The sequence below is a fragment of the Manis javanica genome, chromosome 5, assembly GCF_040802235.1.
Source record: "Manis javanica isolate MJ-LG chromosome 5, MJ_LKY, whole genome shotgun sequence".
Classification (NCBI taxonomy): Eukaryota; Metazoa; Chordata; class Mammalia; order Pholidota; family Manidae; genus Manis; species Manis javanica.
Genome location: NC_133160.1, coordinates 113,307,947 through 113,327,038, shown reverse-complemented (window position 1 = coordinate 113,327,038; position 19,092 = coordinate 113,307,947). Strand labels below are relative to the sequence as shown.

Below are 19,092 nucleotides of genomic sequence, written 5' to 3'. Positions count from 1 at the left end.
AATACCTAGTAAGTATGTTTGGATTAGTTAAAGAACTGCTGTCTCTTGAGATTTTCCTTCTCACCCCTTTCTGGTCCTTCTTAATAAAAATAACTCTGGGTTAAATTTCACTCATGTTTTTTTCTGTTTAAAACTGTTTTTTGTTAATTTATAGTATTCTGTTGTTTGACTCAAGAGTCACAAACTCAAATCCCAACAGTGTCAGCTGTTCAATGAATCAGGTAGGATTAGAGACGAGAGCAGGGGTCCAGGTGAAATGAACCTGCATAGCCTTACTTGAGAGTATGTAGCTGGTACTCAACTCCACCCAGTTTTACCTCTGGAAATGTAGACCCTTACTAGTTTTGTGAACTTGGACTTAGTCATTTCTCACTGTGCCTCTACAGTGTGGATAATAATAGTGCCTACAGTATAGGGTTTTTGTGACGATTAAATGAATTAAAAAATGTGAAGATCTTTAGAACAGAGTTGGCATTTAGTGCCCTCTCTGTGTGCCATATTTTAACAATTCTGAGATGCACAGTAGCATTTAAACATCTCTGGGGTTGCATCATATAATTATAATTGGCAGTATGTCTTTTTTATTGGTGATACATTAAAAAAATGGGGGGCTTATAATGGCCCCTTTGATTATATGAAATACAGTGTTGTCATTAGTTATCAGGCTGATATTTTTTTTCAAGAAAAGGTGGAGGTCTAGATTTTAATACAAAATCTTGATTTTGAAATGTTGGCTTAAAAATTACTGTAAACACTGTATAAGCCAAATGGATTTTTCAGGTAGTATAGCAAATAAATACAGTATTACTAGGTAAAACTGAGTATTTTTAATGTATTCTAAGTTTTTAAGTATTCGGCAGCCTTAAGAGTTTAGTTTATTCTTCCATCTTGCAGATGATGAAAATGACTTAGAAAGATTATAATTAAGGTACAGTCAATCCTTAATATCAATCAGTTCCATATTTGTGAGTTCATATAGTACTGAATTTTTTTATAACGCCAAAGTTAATATACACAGCATTTTCACAGTTACTTATGGATATGAGCAGAGTGGGGAAAAATGGGAGTTGCCTGATGTGTGTATCCCCAACTAAGGTCAAATAAGGGATACTCTCCCTTCTTGTTTCAGTTCTCATACTGTAGAAAGTGTCCTTTTCACAGTCTATTTTGTGTCACGCTTTTGCATTTTATGCTTCTTGGTGATTATACTCGCTTTTAAAAATGACCCCAAGTTGTAGTGCTGAAGTGCTGTTCAGTGTTCCAAAGCACAAGAATGCTGTAATGTGCCTATGGAGAAAATGTGCGTGCTAAACTTCCTTCAGACTAGAGTAATAAGTAACTGTGCTGGTGGCTGTAAGTTCAATGTTAATGAACCAAAAGTATATACTGAATAAGATGTCTTTAAACAGAAATATACGTTGGATTAGTTGATGAGAACATGACCAGAGGCTCACAAATAGCCTTGCATTTCCCTTAGGTGCAAGGCTTCAGTATCTTCTAATGTAGTGTTTGCGGTGACTGTAGATCATAACTACCATGAATAACAAGAATCAACTGTATTCAGAAAGTTGATGAACAGTGAGTCATTCAGGTGGTATGTTAGAGTAGGTACTAAAATAAAAGCAAGTTCTAATATATTCTGAAAATTTCTTTATTTCTGTTCAATTATTGAAGCAATAGTGAAACATGCTTACTGTAAATAATTCAAATCAACCTCTAGTACTAAAATTGCCCGTGTTCTTCCCTTCACAGTCCGATTTCCCATTATCAAGAGTAATGTCTAATGAAGTTTGGTGTACAACCTTCCAGAATGTTTTCTTTGCGTTTATCAGTATGTTTATTACACAAATAAGTTTAAAAGAGTAGAGTAATTATAGTAACAGATACTTGTTTTTTTAGAAAAGTTAACAATAGGCCTTGGAATTTTTCAGTTCACTAATCAGTGAACATAAGTAGATTTTTTCCCAGAGATTCTTTTAAAATATTTATTAACTTCTTTGTTTCAAGTACACAGGCCACAGTGTCTTTTTTTGTTGTTACCAATTTTCTGTTCTGTAACCTTGGATGTCTTGGCTGTATTTATATTTCTGTTTATTCAGGCAGTGAAATTCTGGGAAGGTTATTTGTTACAGTTATACAGAATGGTCATCTGAAATACTGTGCCTTGGTAGTATACTGAAATAATAGATATTTTGGCAAAAGGCTGAGGGACAAATATTTCTGACTTTTTAATAAAATAGACTGATTTAATTTCTTTTGTATTACAATTCATTCTTTCGATCAATAATGGCAGCAAAATGTTTATTGTTAAGGAGCAAGATGACATTAAAGAAAAAAAATCTTTGTGATTTAAGCCTTTTACTCCCTTTCAACTTACTCACCATGTAGATGAGTATTGGGGTCCCGTGCAGTCTGGTGGGCACCAGCAGTAAGCACAGATCTTCCAGTTTGCAAACTTATATCCTTGCATGGTGAAAGCTAGATTTCCTTTTTAGATATTAAAAACATTTCTACAAAGAATATCCTAGTATAATGGTGGGTAGTTGTGGGTATTTTCAAAGGATGCGTTTCCAGAGTAGGAATGCCTGGCGGAAAGGGTATGAACATTTTAAGTTGTACAGGTAAAACTTTTTGCCAAATTGCCACTTTTTCAGTTATCTTCCCTTAGATAGAATATAAACAAGTTCATTAACTTATATCTTTGTCTATCTTGTATAGTTTTATTTTAAAATTCATTTTATTGATAAATGCAGAAAAGCATGTTATATATGTAAACTTCACAACCTGAACCCACCCATGTATTCAGCACCCAGATCAAAGAACAGAACATTACCAGCACCCCCTTTGTACCCCATTCAGTCACTAACCCCCATGAGTAACCCCTGTCCTGATTTCTAATAGCAGAAATTAGTTTTGCCTGTTTTTTTATTTTACAAGAATGGAATCACAGTATGTGATACTATTGTTTAAATTTTAGTGAGTCTGATAGATAAAAACAACCTCATTGTGATTTTGACTTATATTTATCTTCATAATGACTGAGATTATCTTTGTGTATTCCTCAAAACTTTCTTTAAAAAATTAAGACTCAATTATTAGCATGTTTAGAGCACTGAAGACTGAAAATAAAAACAGCAAACCTCCAAACTCTAGGATTATGATCATCTCCCTCCAATATTCCTAACGCTAAATTTCTCTACTAACATCAGATTGCTTTCACATTTCCACATTCAACAAATGATTGAAGAGCTCCTAGACATGGAGGTTCATATTCTGACACAAATCTATATGTATAAACCAAAAATGGGGCTGAGACTCGAGTTCAAGCCCTGCATGATACTGGGACTAAGTACTCCAAGGGAGATGGAAATCCCAGATCTAGAACATACGCTCCTGGTCTAAGGCTAGGAAAGAGCAGAAAATGCCTACAAAAGATTTCCCATTCATAATATTAGCTACAAATACCTAGAAAAAAAATTAACAAACGTACAAGACTCAAGTAGAGGAAATTACTATCATGCTTACGAAAACTATTTGTGGCCTAAAAGACTCTTTTAAGCTGAGAGTAACAAGATATGTTTTTAAGAGGTAATTACATAGTTTTTCTGAAGGTTAAAAAAAATATGAACCAGTTATTAAATAAAGAGAGAGTTGCATTATTTCCATTTTGGAAAGTCAATATAGTGATTATGAAGGTAAATACAGCTTAAGGTAAGAATAGTTTCTAAATGAGAGCATTTAGAATGAATAAAGAAGTAAAGCTAGGCTTGGTTATACTGTATCTGCAGTACAAAGAAATGCAAAATCAGCATAGTAAAGACTTTTAGAAATCCTGCAGTGCAGAAACCTATTTAATTTTGTATAACCTTGTGTTTCCTACTAGTTCTGTGATCATAGGAAATCTATTAACATCTTCCGGGACACTACAAGTCTTCGGAACATAATTTGGAAAACACTGTATATTTAAACCACCATTATTTCAGATACATAGGGTGCAAATGTTTGAATTATATCACAAAATCTTACTTACAAAATCTTAGCAAGATCTGTCATTAAAGAGTGAGTAATAATATATAGTTAGAGCTATAAGGGACCTGAGTATAGTGGCTTTACAAATTTCTTTATCAGATGCTTTCCAAATACTATCACCCAGTTGGTTTATCTTTTCACTCACCAGTGTCTTTCAAAGAACAGAATGATAAAGTCCAATTTGTTTATATATTTACTTTTTAAATTGAAGTCATTGATATACAGTCTTTGGTGGTTTCAAGTGTACAAGTATACAACACAGTGGTTCAACAGTTACCCATATTTTAAATCCTTACCCCCTCTAGTACTGTTACTATCAGTCAACATAAGAAAATGTTACAGAATCAGTCTATATTCTCCATGCTGTACTACCATCCCCATGAACAACTTATATTGTGAATGAGAATTTTTGTGCCCCTTTATTCCCCTCACCCTCTCCCCCACCCCAACACCTTCCACTATGTAACCAGTAATCACTTCTCAGTGTCTCTGAGTCTACTGCTCTTTTTTCCTAATATTTTGCTTTGTTTTTATATTACACAAATAAATGAAATCATATGGTATTTGTCTTTCTCCACCTGGCTTATTTCACTGAGCATGATATCCTCTAGATCTGTCCATGTTGTTGCAAATGGCAGGATTTCTTTTCTTTTTATGGCTGAATAATATTCCATTGTATATATGTACCACATCTTCTATATCCATTCACCTGCTAATGGACATGTAGGTTGCTTCCAATTCTTGGCTATTGTAAATAGTACTGTGATAAACATAGGGTTGCATATGTCTTTTTCAAACTGGGATGCTGCATTCTTAGGGGAAATTCCTAGAAGTGGAATTCCTGGGTCAAATGGTATTTCTATTTTGAGCTTTTTGAGGAACCTCCATACTGCTTTCCACAATGGTTGAACTAGCTTACATTCCCACCAGCAGTGTAGGAGGGTTCCCCTTTCTCCACATCCTCGCCAATATTTGTTATTGTTTCTCTTTTGGATGTTGGCCATCCTTACTGGTGTGAGGCGATACCTTATTGTGGTTTTAGTTTGCATTTCTCTGATGATTAGCGATGTGGAGCATCTTTTCATGTGCCTGTTGGCCGTTTGAATTTCTTCTTTGGAGAAGTGTCTGTTCAGTTCCTCTGCCCATTTTTTAATTGGGTTATTTGCTTTTTGTTTGTTGATGTGTGTGACCTCTTTATATATTTTGGATGTCAAACCCTTATCAGATATTTCATTTATGAATATATTCTCCCATACTGTAGGATGCCTTTTTCTTCTACTGATGGTGTCCTTTGCAGTACAGAAGCTTTCGTTTGCTGTAGTCCTGCTTGTTCATTTTCTCATTTTGTTTCCCTTGCCTGAGGAGATATATCCAGGAAAAAACTGCTCATTCTTATATTCAAGAGAGTTTTGCCTGTATTTTTCTCTAAGAGTCTTATGGTTTCATGTCTTACATTCAGGTCTTTGATTCATTTCAAGTTTACTTTTGTGTATGGAGTCAGGCAGTAATCCAGTTTCATTCTCTTAAATGTAGTTGTCCAGTTTGCCCAACACCAGTTATTGAAGAGGCTGTCTTTTCCTCATTGTATAATCATGGCTTCTTTTTCATATATTAATTGACAACATATATGTGAGTTTATGTCTGGGTTCTCTATTCTGTTCCATTGATGTATGGGTCCGTTCTTGTACCAGTACCAGATTGTTTTGATAACTAGGGCTTTGTAGTAGAGCTTGAAGTCAGGGAGCGTAATACATCCAGCTTTGTTCCCTTTTCTCAGGATTCCTTTGGCTATTCAGAGTCTTTTCTGGTTCCATATGAATTTTACAACTATTTGCTCTAGTTCATTGAAGAATGTTGTTGGTATTTTGATAAGGGTTTCATTGAATCTGTAAATTGCTTTGCGCAGGATACATTTTGACAATATTTATTCTTCCTGCTCAAGAGAATGGGATAGCTTTCCACTTACTGGTGTCTTTAATTTCCTTCATGAGTGTTTTACAGTTTTCAGCATATAAGTCTTTCATCCCCTTGGTTAGGTTTATTCCTAGGTATTTTTTACTTTTTGATGCAATTGTAAATGGACTTGTTTTCCTGATTTTCTTTCTGCTAATCCATTGTTAGTATATAGATTGCAACAGATTTCTGTGTATTAATTTTGTATCTTGCAGCTTTGCTGAATTCAGTTGTTAGTTCTAATAGTTTTTTGGTGGAGTCCATAGGATTTCCTATATATGTCATGGGCCAATAGTGAGAGTTTAACCTCTTCCTTAGCAACTTAGATGCTTTTTATCTCTTTGTGGCTAGAACCTCAGTTTCTCTTGTTTCTCTTGTATGGTTTGTATGTATCTGAGAAATTTTTGCCTTATTAAAAGTTACAAGGATTTTTTCCTGGGCTTTCTTCTAGAAGTTTTGTAGTTTTAAGTTTCTAAGTTCTTTTTTAATGGAATTTTACATACATATTCAATATGGTACTTTTGTTTTAGTGGACTCATAATATAGAAACAGTTTTACAACCTGCTTTTTTTGGGGGTATTATTAATCTATAATTACATGAGGAACATTATGTTTACTAGACTCCCCCCTTTACCAGACCCTCCCCACATACCCCATTAGTCACTCTCCATCAGCGTAGTAAGATGCTGTAAAATCACTACTTGTCTTACCTGTGTTGCACAGCCCTTCCTGTGCCCCCACCACATTATACATGCTAATCGTAAGGCCCCCTTTCTTCTTCACCCCCCCTTCTCCCTTCCTTTCCACCCATCCTCCCCAGTACCTTTCCCTCTGGTAACTGTTTAGTCCTTTCTTGGGTTCTGTGATTCTGCTGCTGATTTGTTCCTTCAGTTTTTCCTTTGTTCTTATATTCCACATGTGAGTGAAATCATTTGGTACTTCTCTTTCTCCACCTGGCTTATTTCACTGAGCATAATACCCTCTGACTCCATACATGTTGTTGCAAATGGTAGGATTTGTTTTCTTCTTATGGCTGAGTAATATTCCATTGTGTATATGTACCACATCTTCTTTATGCATTCATCTACTGATGGACACTTAGGTTGCTTCCATTTCTTGGCTATTGTAAATAGTGCTGTGATAAACATAGGGGTGCATCTGTCTTTTTCAAATTGGGCTGCTGCATTCTTAGGGTAAATTCCTAGAAGTGGGATTCCTGTGTCAAATGGTATTTCTATTTTGAGCTTTTTGAGGGACCTCCATACTGCTTTCCACAATGGTTGAACTAATTTACATTCCCACCAGCAGTGTAGGAGGGTTCCCCTTTCTCCACAACCTCGCCAACATTTGTTGTTGTTTGTCTTTTGGATGGTGGCCATCCTTACTGGTGTGAAGTGATATCTCATTGTGCTTTAATTTGCATTTCTCTGATGACTAGCAATGTGGAACATCTTTTCATGTGTCTGTTGGCCATCTGAATTTCTTCCTTAGAGAACTGTCTACTCAGCTCCTCTGCCCATTCTTTAATTGGATTGTTCACTTTCTGTTTGTTGAGGTGTGTGAGCTCTTTATGTATTTTGGATGTCAGCCCTTTATTGGATCTGTTATTTATGAATATATTCTCCCATACTGTAGGATACCTTTTTGTTCTATTGATGGAAGCTTTTCAGCTTGATATAGTCCCACTTATTCATTTTTTTTGCTTTTGTTTCCCTTGCCCAGGGAGATATGTTCATGAAGAAGTCGCTCATGTTTATGTCCAAGAGATTTTTGCCTATTTTTTTTCTAAGAGTTTTATGGTTTCCTGGCTTACATTCAGGTCTTTCATCCATTGTTGCGTGCCCTGTCCTCGCCGGCAAGAACAGCATGCAACAACAGCAGGATTCTTCTGCAGAAAGCTTTATTCTTCAGCTCTTTGTGAAACAAATGAGTTGGGCAGGACCCAGAGGGGAAGGAGAGGCTTGCTTATATAGTTCTCATGCTCTGACCTGGTTGGTGCGGCTCCATATGCTTTATTAGCATAACCATTTGGTGGGTCTCATTGGTCCTTATGCCAAGGCGCAATTAGCATGTAGTTTAGTGGTGTGGGATGATTTGTCATTAGGAAGTTCAGGGCCTTCCGGCTGCCCTGCATTGGGTGCTATTTTCTGAGCGCGGCTGCCAACATCTCCCCCTTTTTTGTCTAACAGAAGCTCAAGGCGGAACTTGCCAGCAGAGGCGGAGACAGAGGCCTGACCTCCATCATACTTCCTGATGCCCCCTTTTTGGAGAGGGGTTCTGGGCATCTACCCCTATGCAGTCAGGCATGCCTCTCAGAGGGGTCCAAGACCTCTTGCAGTGCTTTGCCTCGCATCCTCTGGCTGGCGTTGGGACCGCTTGGTACAAAGGGTTTGGACCCTTTTTCTCAACCCTCTTGCACCATGAGCTTCTTAAAGAAAGCTGTGATTAAGCATTGAGGTACTCGGGCTTGGTGCAGTGCCACATGGGCTCAGGGTGCAAGAGCTACCTCAAGCTAAAGCCGAGCTTCCTTCTTAAGCATGTTGAGCCACACTTGGGGAGAGGCGCCAACGTCTATCGCCATTAGGGCTTGAGCAAGGATCACCTTGTCCTGCTTATGTTGGTTGCGGAGTCTGCATAACAACCAGAGTAAGAGCATGAGACCTCCAAGCAGGAACACGCCCATCCCAGCCATGCCCGCCCACTCCTTGACGTGGGAGAGAGCTCTGAGGAACCAGGAAGAGAGTCCTTCCGCTACGGAGATATCTAGACGGGTGGAGTTGATGTGGATAATTTCTCGCCGCAGCTCTTCTAGTGTCCCATCGAAGTCTTGGGACCAGTTTCCTGAAAGATACTGGGACAGGTCTCGTGACAGATTAGCTGCCCGTGTAAAATTTTTATATTGAATGCTAGTGATGCAGAGGGCACGATATTTCCGCTCACATCCCAATTGGGCCATTTGCCAGAGCACCTCTATTTGTTCCTCCACGAGATCTATGCGTTGATTGAGGATCATTATTCCTCCTTTCAGTTTGCCATCAAGTGTGGACTGTTGGTCCAGGGCAGAAGCTACTGAGGCTGCAAGGTTATTGAGCTCTGTAGCCGATTTGATGGAGGTGTCTAAAGCTATACCAGCGGCGGTGGCTGCGACCGCGGTCGCGGAGATCAGGAGCACTATGGCGGCTGTAACACCGAAATCGCGCCTTTCTCGAAACAGAGTCATGGTGTTAGGGGCGTCTACGGGAACAGGGACCCAACGGGGGATGCGGACTACCAAAGCATTGGTAAAGTTACGCGCATCCCAACACTGAGACAGAAAGCAGGTTTCATTGGAGCAGGAGTCAAAGCTACTATTGGATAAGATAAACAGAAATGGGGGGTATACGCATACTGGAGAAGGTGGAAAAAGGGAATTAGGTGACTCTGGACCTGATTTTGCCGAACATGTGTAGTTCTCGTTGTTATGGGTCATGATCATGTTCCAGTGTGCGCGCATGTGGTTATTCTCGCACCAAAAGGTGATATTTTTTACACCGATTCCCCCACCCTGGAGGGCGGAAAAGGGGGAGAGGTCGGTACACGAGCCATTGACTCCACACAGCATCCATTTATGGAAGGGGTTCATGCTCAGCTGCTGACGAAACTCGCCTTCGAGCACCTTTACTGGCCACCAAGCCTCATTGGCTGGCCGTCCTTCCATATCTGGGGAGATGGTAAACTCCTGCCTCTCAGTTGCCCACGTTACTACAGTTGACTGACAGTCAGTCCAGGGCCACAGCTCTCCCTCATAGTCGCCCACACAATGGGAGGCATATTTGGGTTGACGAGGCCTGTCGGTGGAATTGTTCCTGGGAGAGTGTACAAATGTGCCATTGATCCAGAGAACCATCTGGTGGATAGTCATGTTCTTATAGGACGGGCTCCCTTCCTTATTAGGCCCTTCAAATTTAGCTGACATAACGGGGAGGCTACTGGCCTCTAGAATTATGTCACTGAACCATCCGTATTTCCTCCGTTTCAGGGAGATACAGCCAGCTAGATTCTGAGTGGTGAAGCATAATGACCCATTAGTTACGAAGGATCGGTTTTCTCCCAGGGGAGCTACTAGGGTGTCTTTAACTAGGTAGGGCAAGTTCATACTAGAGTTGGTGGTGAAAAAGCGGGGAAAAACGGCTGCATTGAAATGGACAGGCATAGGCTTAGGAAAGGCAGACAGGATTCCCCATCTCAATACTCCCTGAGTCGGGGTCTCCAGTGTCAGGAGCAGGGTCAGGAGGTACAGCGAAGTCATCTCCTTTGTTTAGGACTTTCCTCGTTAGGCGCTCCGGGATCCAGAAGGGATTTTCTTCACCCTGGGGGAAAACACACACAGTTCCCCTGGATCTGATTATGATTGGATCCGGGCCCTTCCATTGGTTAGATAACACGTCCTTCCATTTTACTAGTTCTTGTGGGTCTTTTGGCCACTGATTATGGCGATCCGCTGCTGTATGGCCTTGAGCATCCAGATTCAAAAAATTTATAGTGAAAAGTGCTAGGGCTATGGCAGTTTTTGGTGTGGGGGGTATATCTTCAATTCCCCCTTTTTGTTTAAGTAAATAGGATTTGAGCGTGCGGTTCGCGCGTTCCACAATCCCTTGACCCTGTGGATTGTAGGGAAGGCCAGTGATATGTTTTATCCCCATGTGATGACAAAATTGAGCAAATTTTGTAGAGGTATAGGCTGGGCCATTGTCTGTTTTCAGAATCTGTGGTAACCCCCATGCGCTCCAAGCCTCAAGGCAGTGCTGGATGACATGGGAAGCTTTCTCTCCTGACAATGGGGAGGCAAAGATGACTCCTGAACAAGTATCCACGGATACATGTACATATTTCAGTTTCCCAAAAGACGAAATATGCGTCACATCCATTTGCCAAACTTGTAAAGGCCTAATACCTCTGGGGTTGATCCCCACATGAGGTGCGGGAAGGAAGCTGCAGCAGTGTTGGCAGCTAAGGACAATGTTCCTAGCTTCGGCCCTGGTTATGCTAAACCGCCTGCGCAGCGTTTCGGCAGTGACATGAAACTGTGTGTGGAATTTTGAAGCTGTGGTGACAGGGTCTAGCAGGGGAAAGGCTATGCTTCTGGTTGCGAGGTCTGCCAGGTGGTTGCCTTGGGTCATAGGCCCGGGAAGGCCTGAATGTGCTCTGATATGAGTTATATACAAAGGAGATTGCCTATGAAGTAGTGCTGATTGTATCTGTTTGAACAAAGTGGCTACTGGGCTGGACGCTTTAATTAGCCCGGCCACTTCTAGAGATTTGACTGCATTAACTACATAACAGGAGTCAGACACAATATTTAAAGGTTCAGGAAAGATTTGTAGGACCTCTAAGACTATGCGACATTCCACTATTTGTGGAGTGTCAGGCGTGTAGCCTTTTGTCACAACTTTGCCATCATGGACATAGGCACCTGTGCCTGTCTTAGACCCGTCCGTGTAAACTGTTTTTCCATGAGGCAGCGGGGTTAGGCTAGTGACCCGAGGAAATACTAGGAGATGATTTTTGGCGAAGTTGATGAGGGGATGTTTAGGGAAATGATTATCAAAGGTTCTTGAGAAACCGTAAGCAAGTATGGCCCAATCATCGTTCATAGCACATAATACTTGTATCTGTTCTACGCTGTAAGGGGTTATAATTTTAGCTGGAGCCTCTCCGAAATGTGTCATGGAGGTTTTTACTCCTCTCAAAGCAAGTTTGGCCACGGCTGCTGGATAGTACTCTATTGTCCTAGCCTGAGAGGCTTGGGGATGAATCCAGATCAGTGGGCCGTGCTGCCATAAGACTGCTGTTGGCAGCTCTGGGGTGGGAAGGACACACAACTCAAAGGGTTCATTCGATTGCACTCTATTTAATTGTGCTGTCATCAAAGCCTGTTCTACTTTGCGAATGGCTTGTAATGCCTCAGGTGTGAGGGAGCGCGGTGACGTTAGTTGTGGGTCTCCTTCTAGGGTTTTAAATAGTGGAGTCAATTCAGTGGTGGGTATCTTTAAGTATGGGCGCAACCAATTAATATCCCCTAGGAGTTTTTGGAAGTCATTCAAATTTCGCAATTGATTATGTCTTATCTCAAGCTTTTGGGGGCAAATTACATCTGTGTAAATGGTTGCTCCTAGGAATTTGCTAACACTAGATTTTTGGACCTTCTCGCTTGCTATATTCAGTCTCCAATTTTCTAGGGATCTAGTGAGATCTATATATGCTTCTTCTATTTCTGCTGGTTGTGGGGAGCAAAGAAGGATGTCATCCATGTAATGGATGATCTTTAGCGTGGGATAGGTCTTACGAATTGGGTCTAGCGCTCGCTGAATGTACAGTTGACATATGGTGGGGCTATTTGCCATTCCTTGAGGGAGGACCTTCCACTGAAATCTGGCATCGGGTTGTTCATGGTTAATAGCTGGCAAAGTAAAAGCAAATCTTTCCCTGTCCTTGGAGCTTAGAGGTATAGAAAAGAAACAATCTTTAATATCTATTATGAGCACTTTCCATTCTTTGGGTAAGGCAGAGAGGAGTGGCAGTCCCCGTTGTACGGGTCCAAGCATTCTCATTTGAGCATTTACTGCTCTCAGATCATGAAGCAACCTCCATGATCCTGACTTTTTCCTGATTACAAATATGGGTGTGTTCCATGGGGACACAGAGGGTTCTAGGTGTCCCACTTGGAGCTGCTCTTGCACTAAGCAATGAGCTGCTTCTAATTTTTCAGAGGATAGGGGCCACTGAGGAACCCATACGGCCTCCTCTGTGAGCCAAGGTATGGGCATGGCATCTTCAATGGCCCCTATGAAAAACCCAGGCCGTGACGGTCATTCTTTACTTTGGGCAGGATGGGCTCTATGTGTCCCTGTTGGTGTTTCCCCAGCCCCTTGCCAGGGATGTATCCCATGTCCATCATCATGCCTTGGGCGGGGGTGGAGTATTCATTAATGAGTTTGAGGCCTAAGTCTCTCATGACATCCCTCCCCCATAAATTGACCGGTAGCGGGAGTACATAAGGGGTGACTGTACCCTCTTGTCCTTCAGGGGCTCGCCATTTCAATGGTTTGGCACTAATTGAAGGGCTTGACTCATATCCTAAACCTTGTAATGAATGTGAGGATTGGGTCACAGGCCACTTGGAGGGCCACCAGGTTGCAGAGATAATACTTTTATCTGCTCCAGTGTCTAGGATTCCCTCAAAGCTCTTTCCCTCTATTTGAAGAGTTAATTTTGGTCTGTCTGCTAAATCTAATACTATGAAGGCTGAATCCCAGTCAGAGGAGCCGAAGCCCCTTTCTCCCCTCTCCGTGTTGGTAGCAGGATAATTGGCGTGGAGACTAGGTAAAACTAAGAGCTGGGCTATGCGGTCTCCCGGGGATATAGGGTAGATTCCTCTAGGGGCCGAACACATGATTTTTACCTGTCCTTCATAATCTTGATCTATGACTCCGGGATGAACTACCAGGCCTTTCAATGCAGCAGAAGAGCGCCCTAGGAGTAACCCAATGGTATTTGGTGGTAGGGGGCCTTTAAAGTCTGAAGGGATAGGCTGAACTCCCATCTGTGGAGTCAACACTATTCTGGTGGTGGCACGGATGTCCAATCCCGCGGAACCTGAAGTGGCTCACCTTGGGGGGCCTGGTTGTTCCCGAATGACACTTGCATGCTGGTTGCCCCATATATTTGCGGGCCCTGGTGACAGGGGCCCCTCTGGGCGTTTTTTGGCAGTTCTAAGGGTTTCCCTTCTATATCTTTAATAGACCGGCACTCATTGGCCCAATGCCTGCCTTTCTTACACTTAGGGCACAACCCAGGGGTCTTTTGGGTTGTTTGTTCTGAAGCTGGGCTCCTACACTCTCTCTTTATATGTCCTAATTTCCCGCATTGAAAGCATTTGATACTTCTGTTAGTGATCCTGGCTTGTTTGTGGCTCTGTAATATGGCCGCGGCTAGGCCCGCATTGGTGAGTGGCCCTCCTATTTCTCTACAGGCTTTCAACCAGGCATGTATCCCTTTTTGTTTCCAGGGTGTTATCGCCTGTCTGCATTCCTTGGTACATTGTTCAAATACTAATTGCTCCACTAGGGGCATTGCTTGTTCCTGATCTCCAAATATTCTGCCTGCGGCCTCCATCATACGAGCGACAAAGTCAGAAAATGGCTTGCTCAGCCCCTGAATAATTTTTGTCAAATTGCCTGATACTTCTCCTTTGTTGGTGAGGGCTTTCCATGCCTTGGCGGCGCACGTGTTTATTTGTGCGTATACCTGTAAGGGGAAGGCGGTCTGGTTGGCTACCCACTGTCCTTGGCCCGTCAGCATATCATATGACCACGCAGGCTGTCCTTCGGCCGCGTTTGCGCGTGCCTGGGTCATACTGATATCATGCCACAATGCCTTCCATTCTATGTATTGCCCCATACTAGAAAGGCATGCCTTAGTTACATATTGCCAGTCTGCGGGTGTCATGGCTGTCTCTGTTAATCTCTCAACTTGTGCTATGGTATAGTTGGCACTGACTCCATAAGCCCGAACAGATTCTGCTAACTCCTTAACTTGTTTATGGCTCAGGGGCTGGTGAGAGCGTACGCCATTATCCTCAAATACAGGAAACATTTGTCTAATTGCCTGAAGAGTATCTGGGTGGCAAAAGGAGAGTGCGCCACTCACGTAAGGTGGCGGGGCAACGGGCGTCGGGGGACACCCTGCTTTCATTTTTTCCTTGGTCCGCTTTTCAACTTTGCTGGTTCCCTTACTTCTACACTCTGCGGTTTTATTTTCTTCCCCTTCCTCTGCGGACGTTAATTCCTCCTCAGATTCCCTATTGGAGAGTTGGAGGTCCCTCAACTCTTTCCAGGGGTATTTACTATTTTCTCCGAGGCGATCGTCACTCGCTTCTCGGGGCTCTTTCGCTTTTGCCCTAGGCGGGCTTTCTCCCTCACTCTGAGGTTTCTTTACCTTCGTTTTTGTGGCCTTTTTTTGGCCGCGCGCGCTCTCTGTTTCCCGTTCCGTTTCTGACATGCTCTCTTGGATATCTGTCAATGCTCTCTGACCTTCTTTTATTACCTTTTCACATCTCTCATCTTGCAGACAAGCTCTAATCAGTTTCCAGAGGGGCCTGGTGCCTCCCCTCAGGCTACCCTCCTCCTCCTCTCTATCAAGATCTTTCCCCAGTTTGTCCCAGCTCGGGATTGAGAGGGACCCTGAACAAATGAACCAGGGGGCCACACGGTCTATCTCCTTCACAAAAGATCCTAAGACTTTGCTGGAGACCTTCAAGTTTCGCTCTTTGAGAGCTGTCTGCAGCGCCGTGACTAATGACGGTGCATTCCCCATGGTGCCTCCTTATTTACAGAGAACCATCAACCATCATCCTAAAAAGCAGGGGCCTCTCGGAACTTACCCCTCCGGGCTTTCTTCTGACCTGCAGTTCTGAATCCTCTCCAGATGTCTGAAGGGTCCTCCCTGTGCCGGTGATGTTCTGGTTCCCGGGATTCAGCACCACTTGTTGCGTGCCCTGTCCTCGCCGGCAAGAACAGCATGCAACAACAGCAGGATTCTTCTGCAGAAAGCTTTATTCTTCAGCTCTTTGTGAAACAAATGAGTTGGGCAGGACCCAGAGGGGAAGGAGAGGCTTGCTTATATAGTTCTCATGCTCTGACCTGGTTGGTGCGGCCCCATATGCCTTATTAGCATAACCATTTGGTGGGTCTCATTGGTCCTTATGCCAAGGCGCAATTAGCATGTAGTTTAGTGGTGTGGGATGATTTGTCATTAGGAAGTTCGGGGCCTTCCGGCTGCCCTGCATTGGGCGCTATTTTCTGAGCGCGGCTGCCAACAATCCATTTCAAGTTTACTTTTGTATATGGGGTTAGACAATGATCCAGTTTCATTCTCTTCCATGTAGCTGTCCAGTTTTGCCAACACCAGCTGTTGAAGAGGCTGTCATTTCCCCATTGTATGTCCATGGCTCCTTTATCATATATTAATTGACCATAAATGTTTGGGTTAATGACTGGAAACTATTCTGTTCCACTGGTCTGTGACTGTTCTTGTGTCAGTACCAAATTGTCTTGATTACTGTGGCTTTGTAGTAGAGGCTGAAGTTGGGGAGCGAGATCCCTCCCACTTTATTCTTCCTTCTCAAGATTGCTTTAGCTATTCAAGGTCTTTGGTGTTTCCATATGAATTTTAGAACTGTTTGCTCCAGTTCATTGAAGAATGCTCTTGGTAATTTGATAAGGATTGCATTAAATCTGTAGATTACTTTGGGCAGGATGGCCATTTTGACAATATTAATTCTTCCTAGCCAAGAGCATGGGATGAGTTTCCATTTGCTGGTGTCCTCTTTAATTTCTCTTAAGAATGTCTTATAGTTTTTGAGGTATAGGTCTTTCACTTCCTTGGTTAGGTTTATTCCTAGGTATTTTATTCTTTTTGATGCAGTTGTGACTGGAATTGTTTTCCTGGTTTCTTTTTATATTAGTTCATTGTTAGTGTATAGGAAAGCCTCAGATTTCTGTGTTTTAACTTTGTATCCTGCAACTTTGCTGTATTCCGATATCAGTTCTAGTAGTTTTGGAGTGGAGTCTTTAGGGTTTTTTATGTACAATTTCATGTCATCTGCAAATACAACTTGTTTTTTTTTAACATTTTTTGTTAAATCATAGTATTTTCATGTTTGTGCAGTTAACTCTTTTGAGTAGCTACGTAGTATTCCACTAAACCGTGTACAACTTCCTTAGTTTTTTTTCTATTGATGAACAGTTGTTTCCTGTTGTTTTCCTACTGTAAGTAATGCTCTGAGGTTTATTTTAAAATCACTTCAAATTTTTATTCCTGCACATTTATTAAAAGCTTTTATAATAGAAACATTTTACCCTTATAGATTTTGAGGCACACTTAAAACTTAAAATTGTTGTTCTATAGTTCTGACTTCCCTGTTCAAGTATCTAGTGGAAACATAAAGGTAAAGTTATGATATAAACAACTATTATTTTTTAAAATTTATAAAAATAATTTCTCATCTTCTACCATAACCCTAACAGATTATGCTTCATTAGGATTTGTTTCAAATTGTCATAATAGACATTTTTAGAAAGCCCTGATTCTACTAATGTTTTCTCTTAATTCCTCAATTTATATGACATACTTGACTTCTCCTTCTTCCATATTTCAAGTATCTGTGAAAAATCTGTTTGATCTTTGTTATTAGATTATAATACTAACTAAGTATTTAATTTAGATTTTTGAAAGAACATTTACATGACATCCCATTTGTTAATTTTTTAAAATTCAAATTAGATGGCATAAATTTGGGAAACTTCAAGTTTCTGTTTTGTACATTTTATTCTGTTAATGCCAATTTATTTTTTTGCAACAGATACAAAAGCTTTGTGACAGAGTAGCTTCATCTACTTTACTTGATGACCGAAGAAATGCTGTGCGTGCTCTGAAATCATTGTCCAAGGTCTGTAATGCTTTATCAGTTATTAAGTTTATTAAGTTAGGTACTAGTTACTTTAATAACATATTTTTTGTGTGCAGAAATACCGTTTGGAAGTAGGTATTCAAGCTATGGAACATCTTATCCATGTTTTACAAACAGATCGGTAAGTTTCTACTTAAGGATTTTCTCCTTAATTTTTCTGGAAATTTTAATTAATTTGTTTAAGACACTATTCCACAATGATCAACGTACTAAGGCTATTAAGCTTTCACTTTCAGTTGTCATTTCAATTAATGTCTTTGGACACTAGGTGTAAACCACTGTGCTAAGCATTAAAACAAACATAATCTTAACCTTCAGAGTTTGAGAGCTTTCCATTATATAAAAATGGAATAAAGTAATTGCTAGGTAAAGCCTTAAGATTTGGGTTTGAATTGGGTAAATGGATGTTTTGATATTCACCTTGATGTACTATATTGACTATTCTATAATATAATATACATATTATGGTTTATCAGTTATCCAGAGTTGGGTTTTTTTGAGAAATAAACTACCAATAAGAGTGAAGTGTTAAATCTGAGCAGGTCCTAAGAGAAAGATCACTCAGTCTATTTTTAGCCCTTTCACTTTCCCTTTAAGAGAGTTCATCTGTGTCTTTGGTTTTAATTAACTGTGCATGGATAGCTTTCAAATCTTACCTCTAGTTAAATATATCTTGCAAGCTTTAGCTGCTCAACAGACATTTCTGCTTTATCACAATCTCATAGGTATCTTGAATTCAAAATGTTTAAAAGTCAATTTCTCAGTAAAGAAAGTAGAACAGCTAATTACGAAGCAAATACAAAATTAAATTAAATATCCTCAAAGTCCATCAAGGGATAGACAAAAAGTACAGAATTTGATACCTAATATATAAAGAATGAAGGAGGAAGAGAAAGGAGGAGAGATAGAAAAGAACCTTTAGATTGTGTTTGTAACAGCATACTAAGTGAATTAAGTTAGACTCTTAGATAGTAAGGAAAGTAACCTGGAACGTTTGGTAACCATGAATCTAAAGCCTGAAATGGCAATAAGTAAATACCTATCGATAATCACGCTAAATGTAAATGGACTGAATGCACCAATCAAAAGACTAGAGTCACTGAATGGATAAAAAAAACAAGACCCATCTATATGCTGCTTACAAGAGACTCACCTTAAACCCAAAGACATGCACAGGCTAAAAGTCAAGGGATGGAAAAAGATATTTCATGCAAACAATAGGGAGAAAAAAGCAGGTGTTGCAGTACTAGTATCAGACAAAATAGACTTCAAAACAAAGAAAGTAATAAGAGATAAAGAAGGACATTACATAATGATAAAGGGCTCAGTCCAACAAGAGGATATAACCATTATAAATATATATGCACCCAATACAGGAGCACCAGCATATGTGAAACAAATACTAAGAGAACTAAAGGAGGAAATAGAATGCAATGCATTCATTTTAGGAGACTTCAACACACCACTCACTCCAAAGGATAGATCCACCAGACAGAAAATAAGTAAGGACACAGAGGCACTGAACAACACAATAGAACAGATGGACCTAATAGACATCTATAGAACTCTACACCCAAAAGCAACAGGATATGCATTCTTCT

At 40.7% G+C, this 19,092-nt stretch overlaps 2 protein-coding genes across 4 annotated transcripts in view; one reads left to right on the top strand and one right to left on the bottom strand.

Annotated features, from left to right (window-relative positions):
* USO1 (USO1 vesicle transport factor) overlaps positions 1-19,092 on the top strand; it is a 113,358-nt gene that overhangs the window by 8,443 nt on the left and 85,823 nt on the right. For all 3 annotated transcript variants that reach the window (XM_037003309.2, XM_037003308.2, XM_037003310.2), the window contains exons 2-3: positions 17,384-17,470; positions 17,548-17,612. In XM_037003309.2, the coding sequence (XP_036859204.1) occupies positions 17,384-17,470; positions 17,548-17,612 (152 nt within the window). The remainder of the gene's footprint in view (positions 1-17,383; positions 17,471-17,547; positions 17,613-19,092) is intronic.
* LOC140849608 (uncharacterized) lies at positions 862-15,600 on the bottom strand. The gene is made up of 2 exons (XM_073237464.1): positions 15,404-15,600; positions 862-10,331 (listed from the first exon to the last, which is right to left on the bottom strand). The coding sequence occupies exon 2, from the start codon at positions 10,268-10,270 to the stop codon at positions 8,495-8,497; it is 1,776 nt and encodes a 591-aa protein (XP_073093565.1). The 5' UTR covers positions 10,271-10,331; positions 15,404-15,600; the 3' UTR covers positions 862-8,494.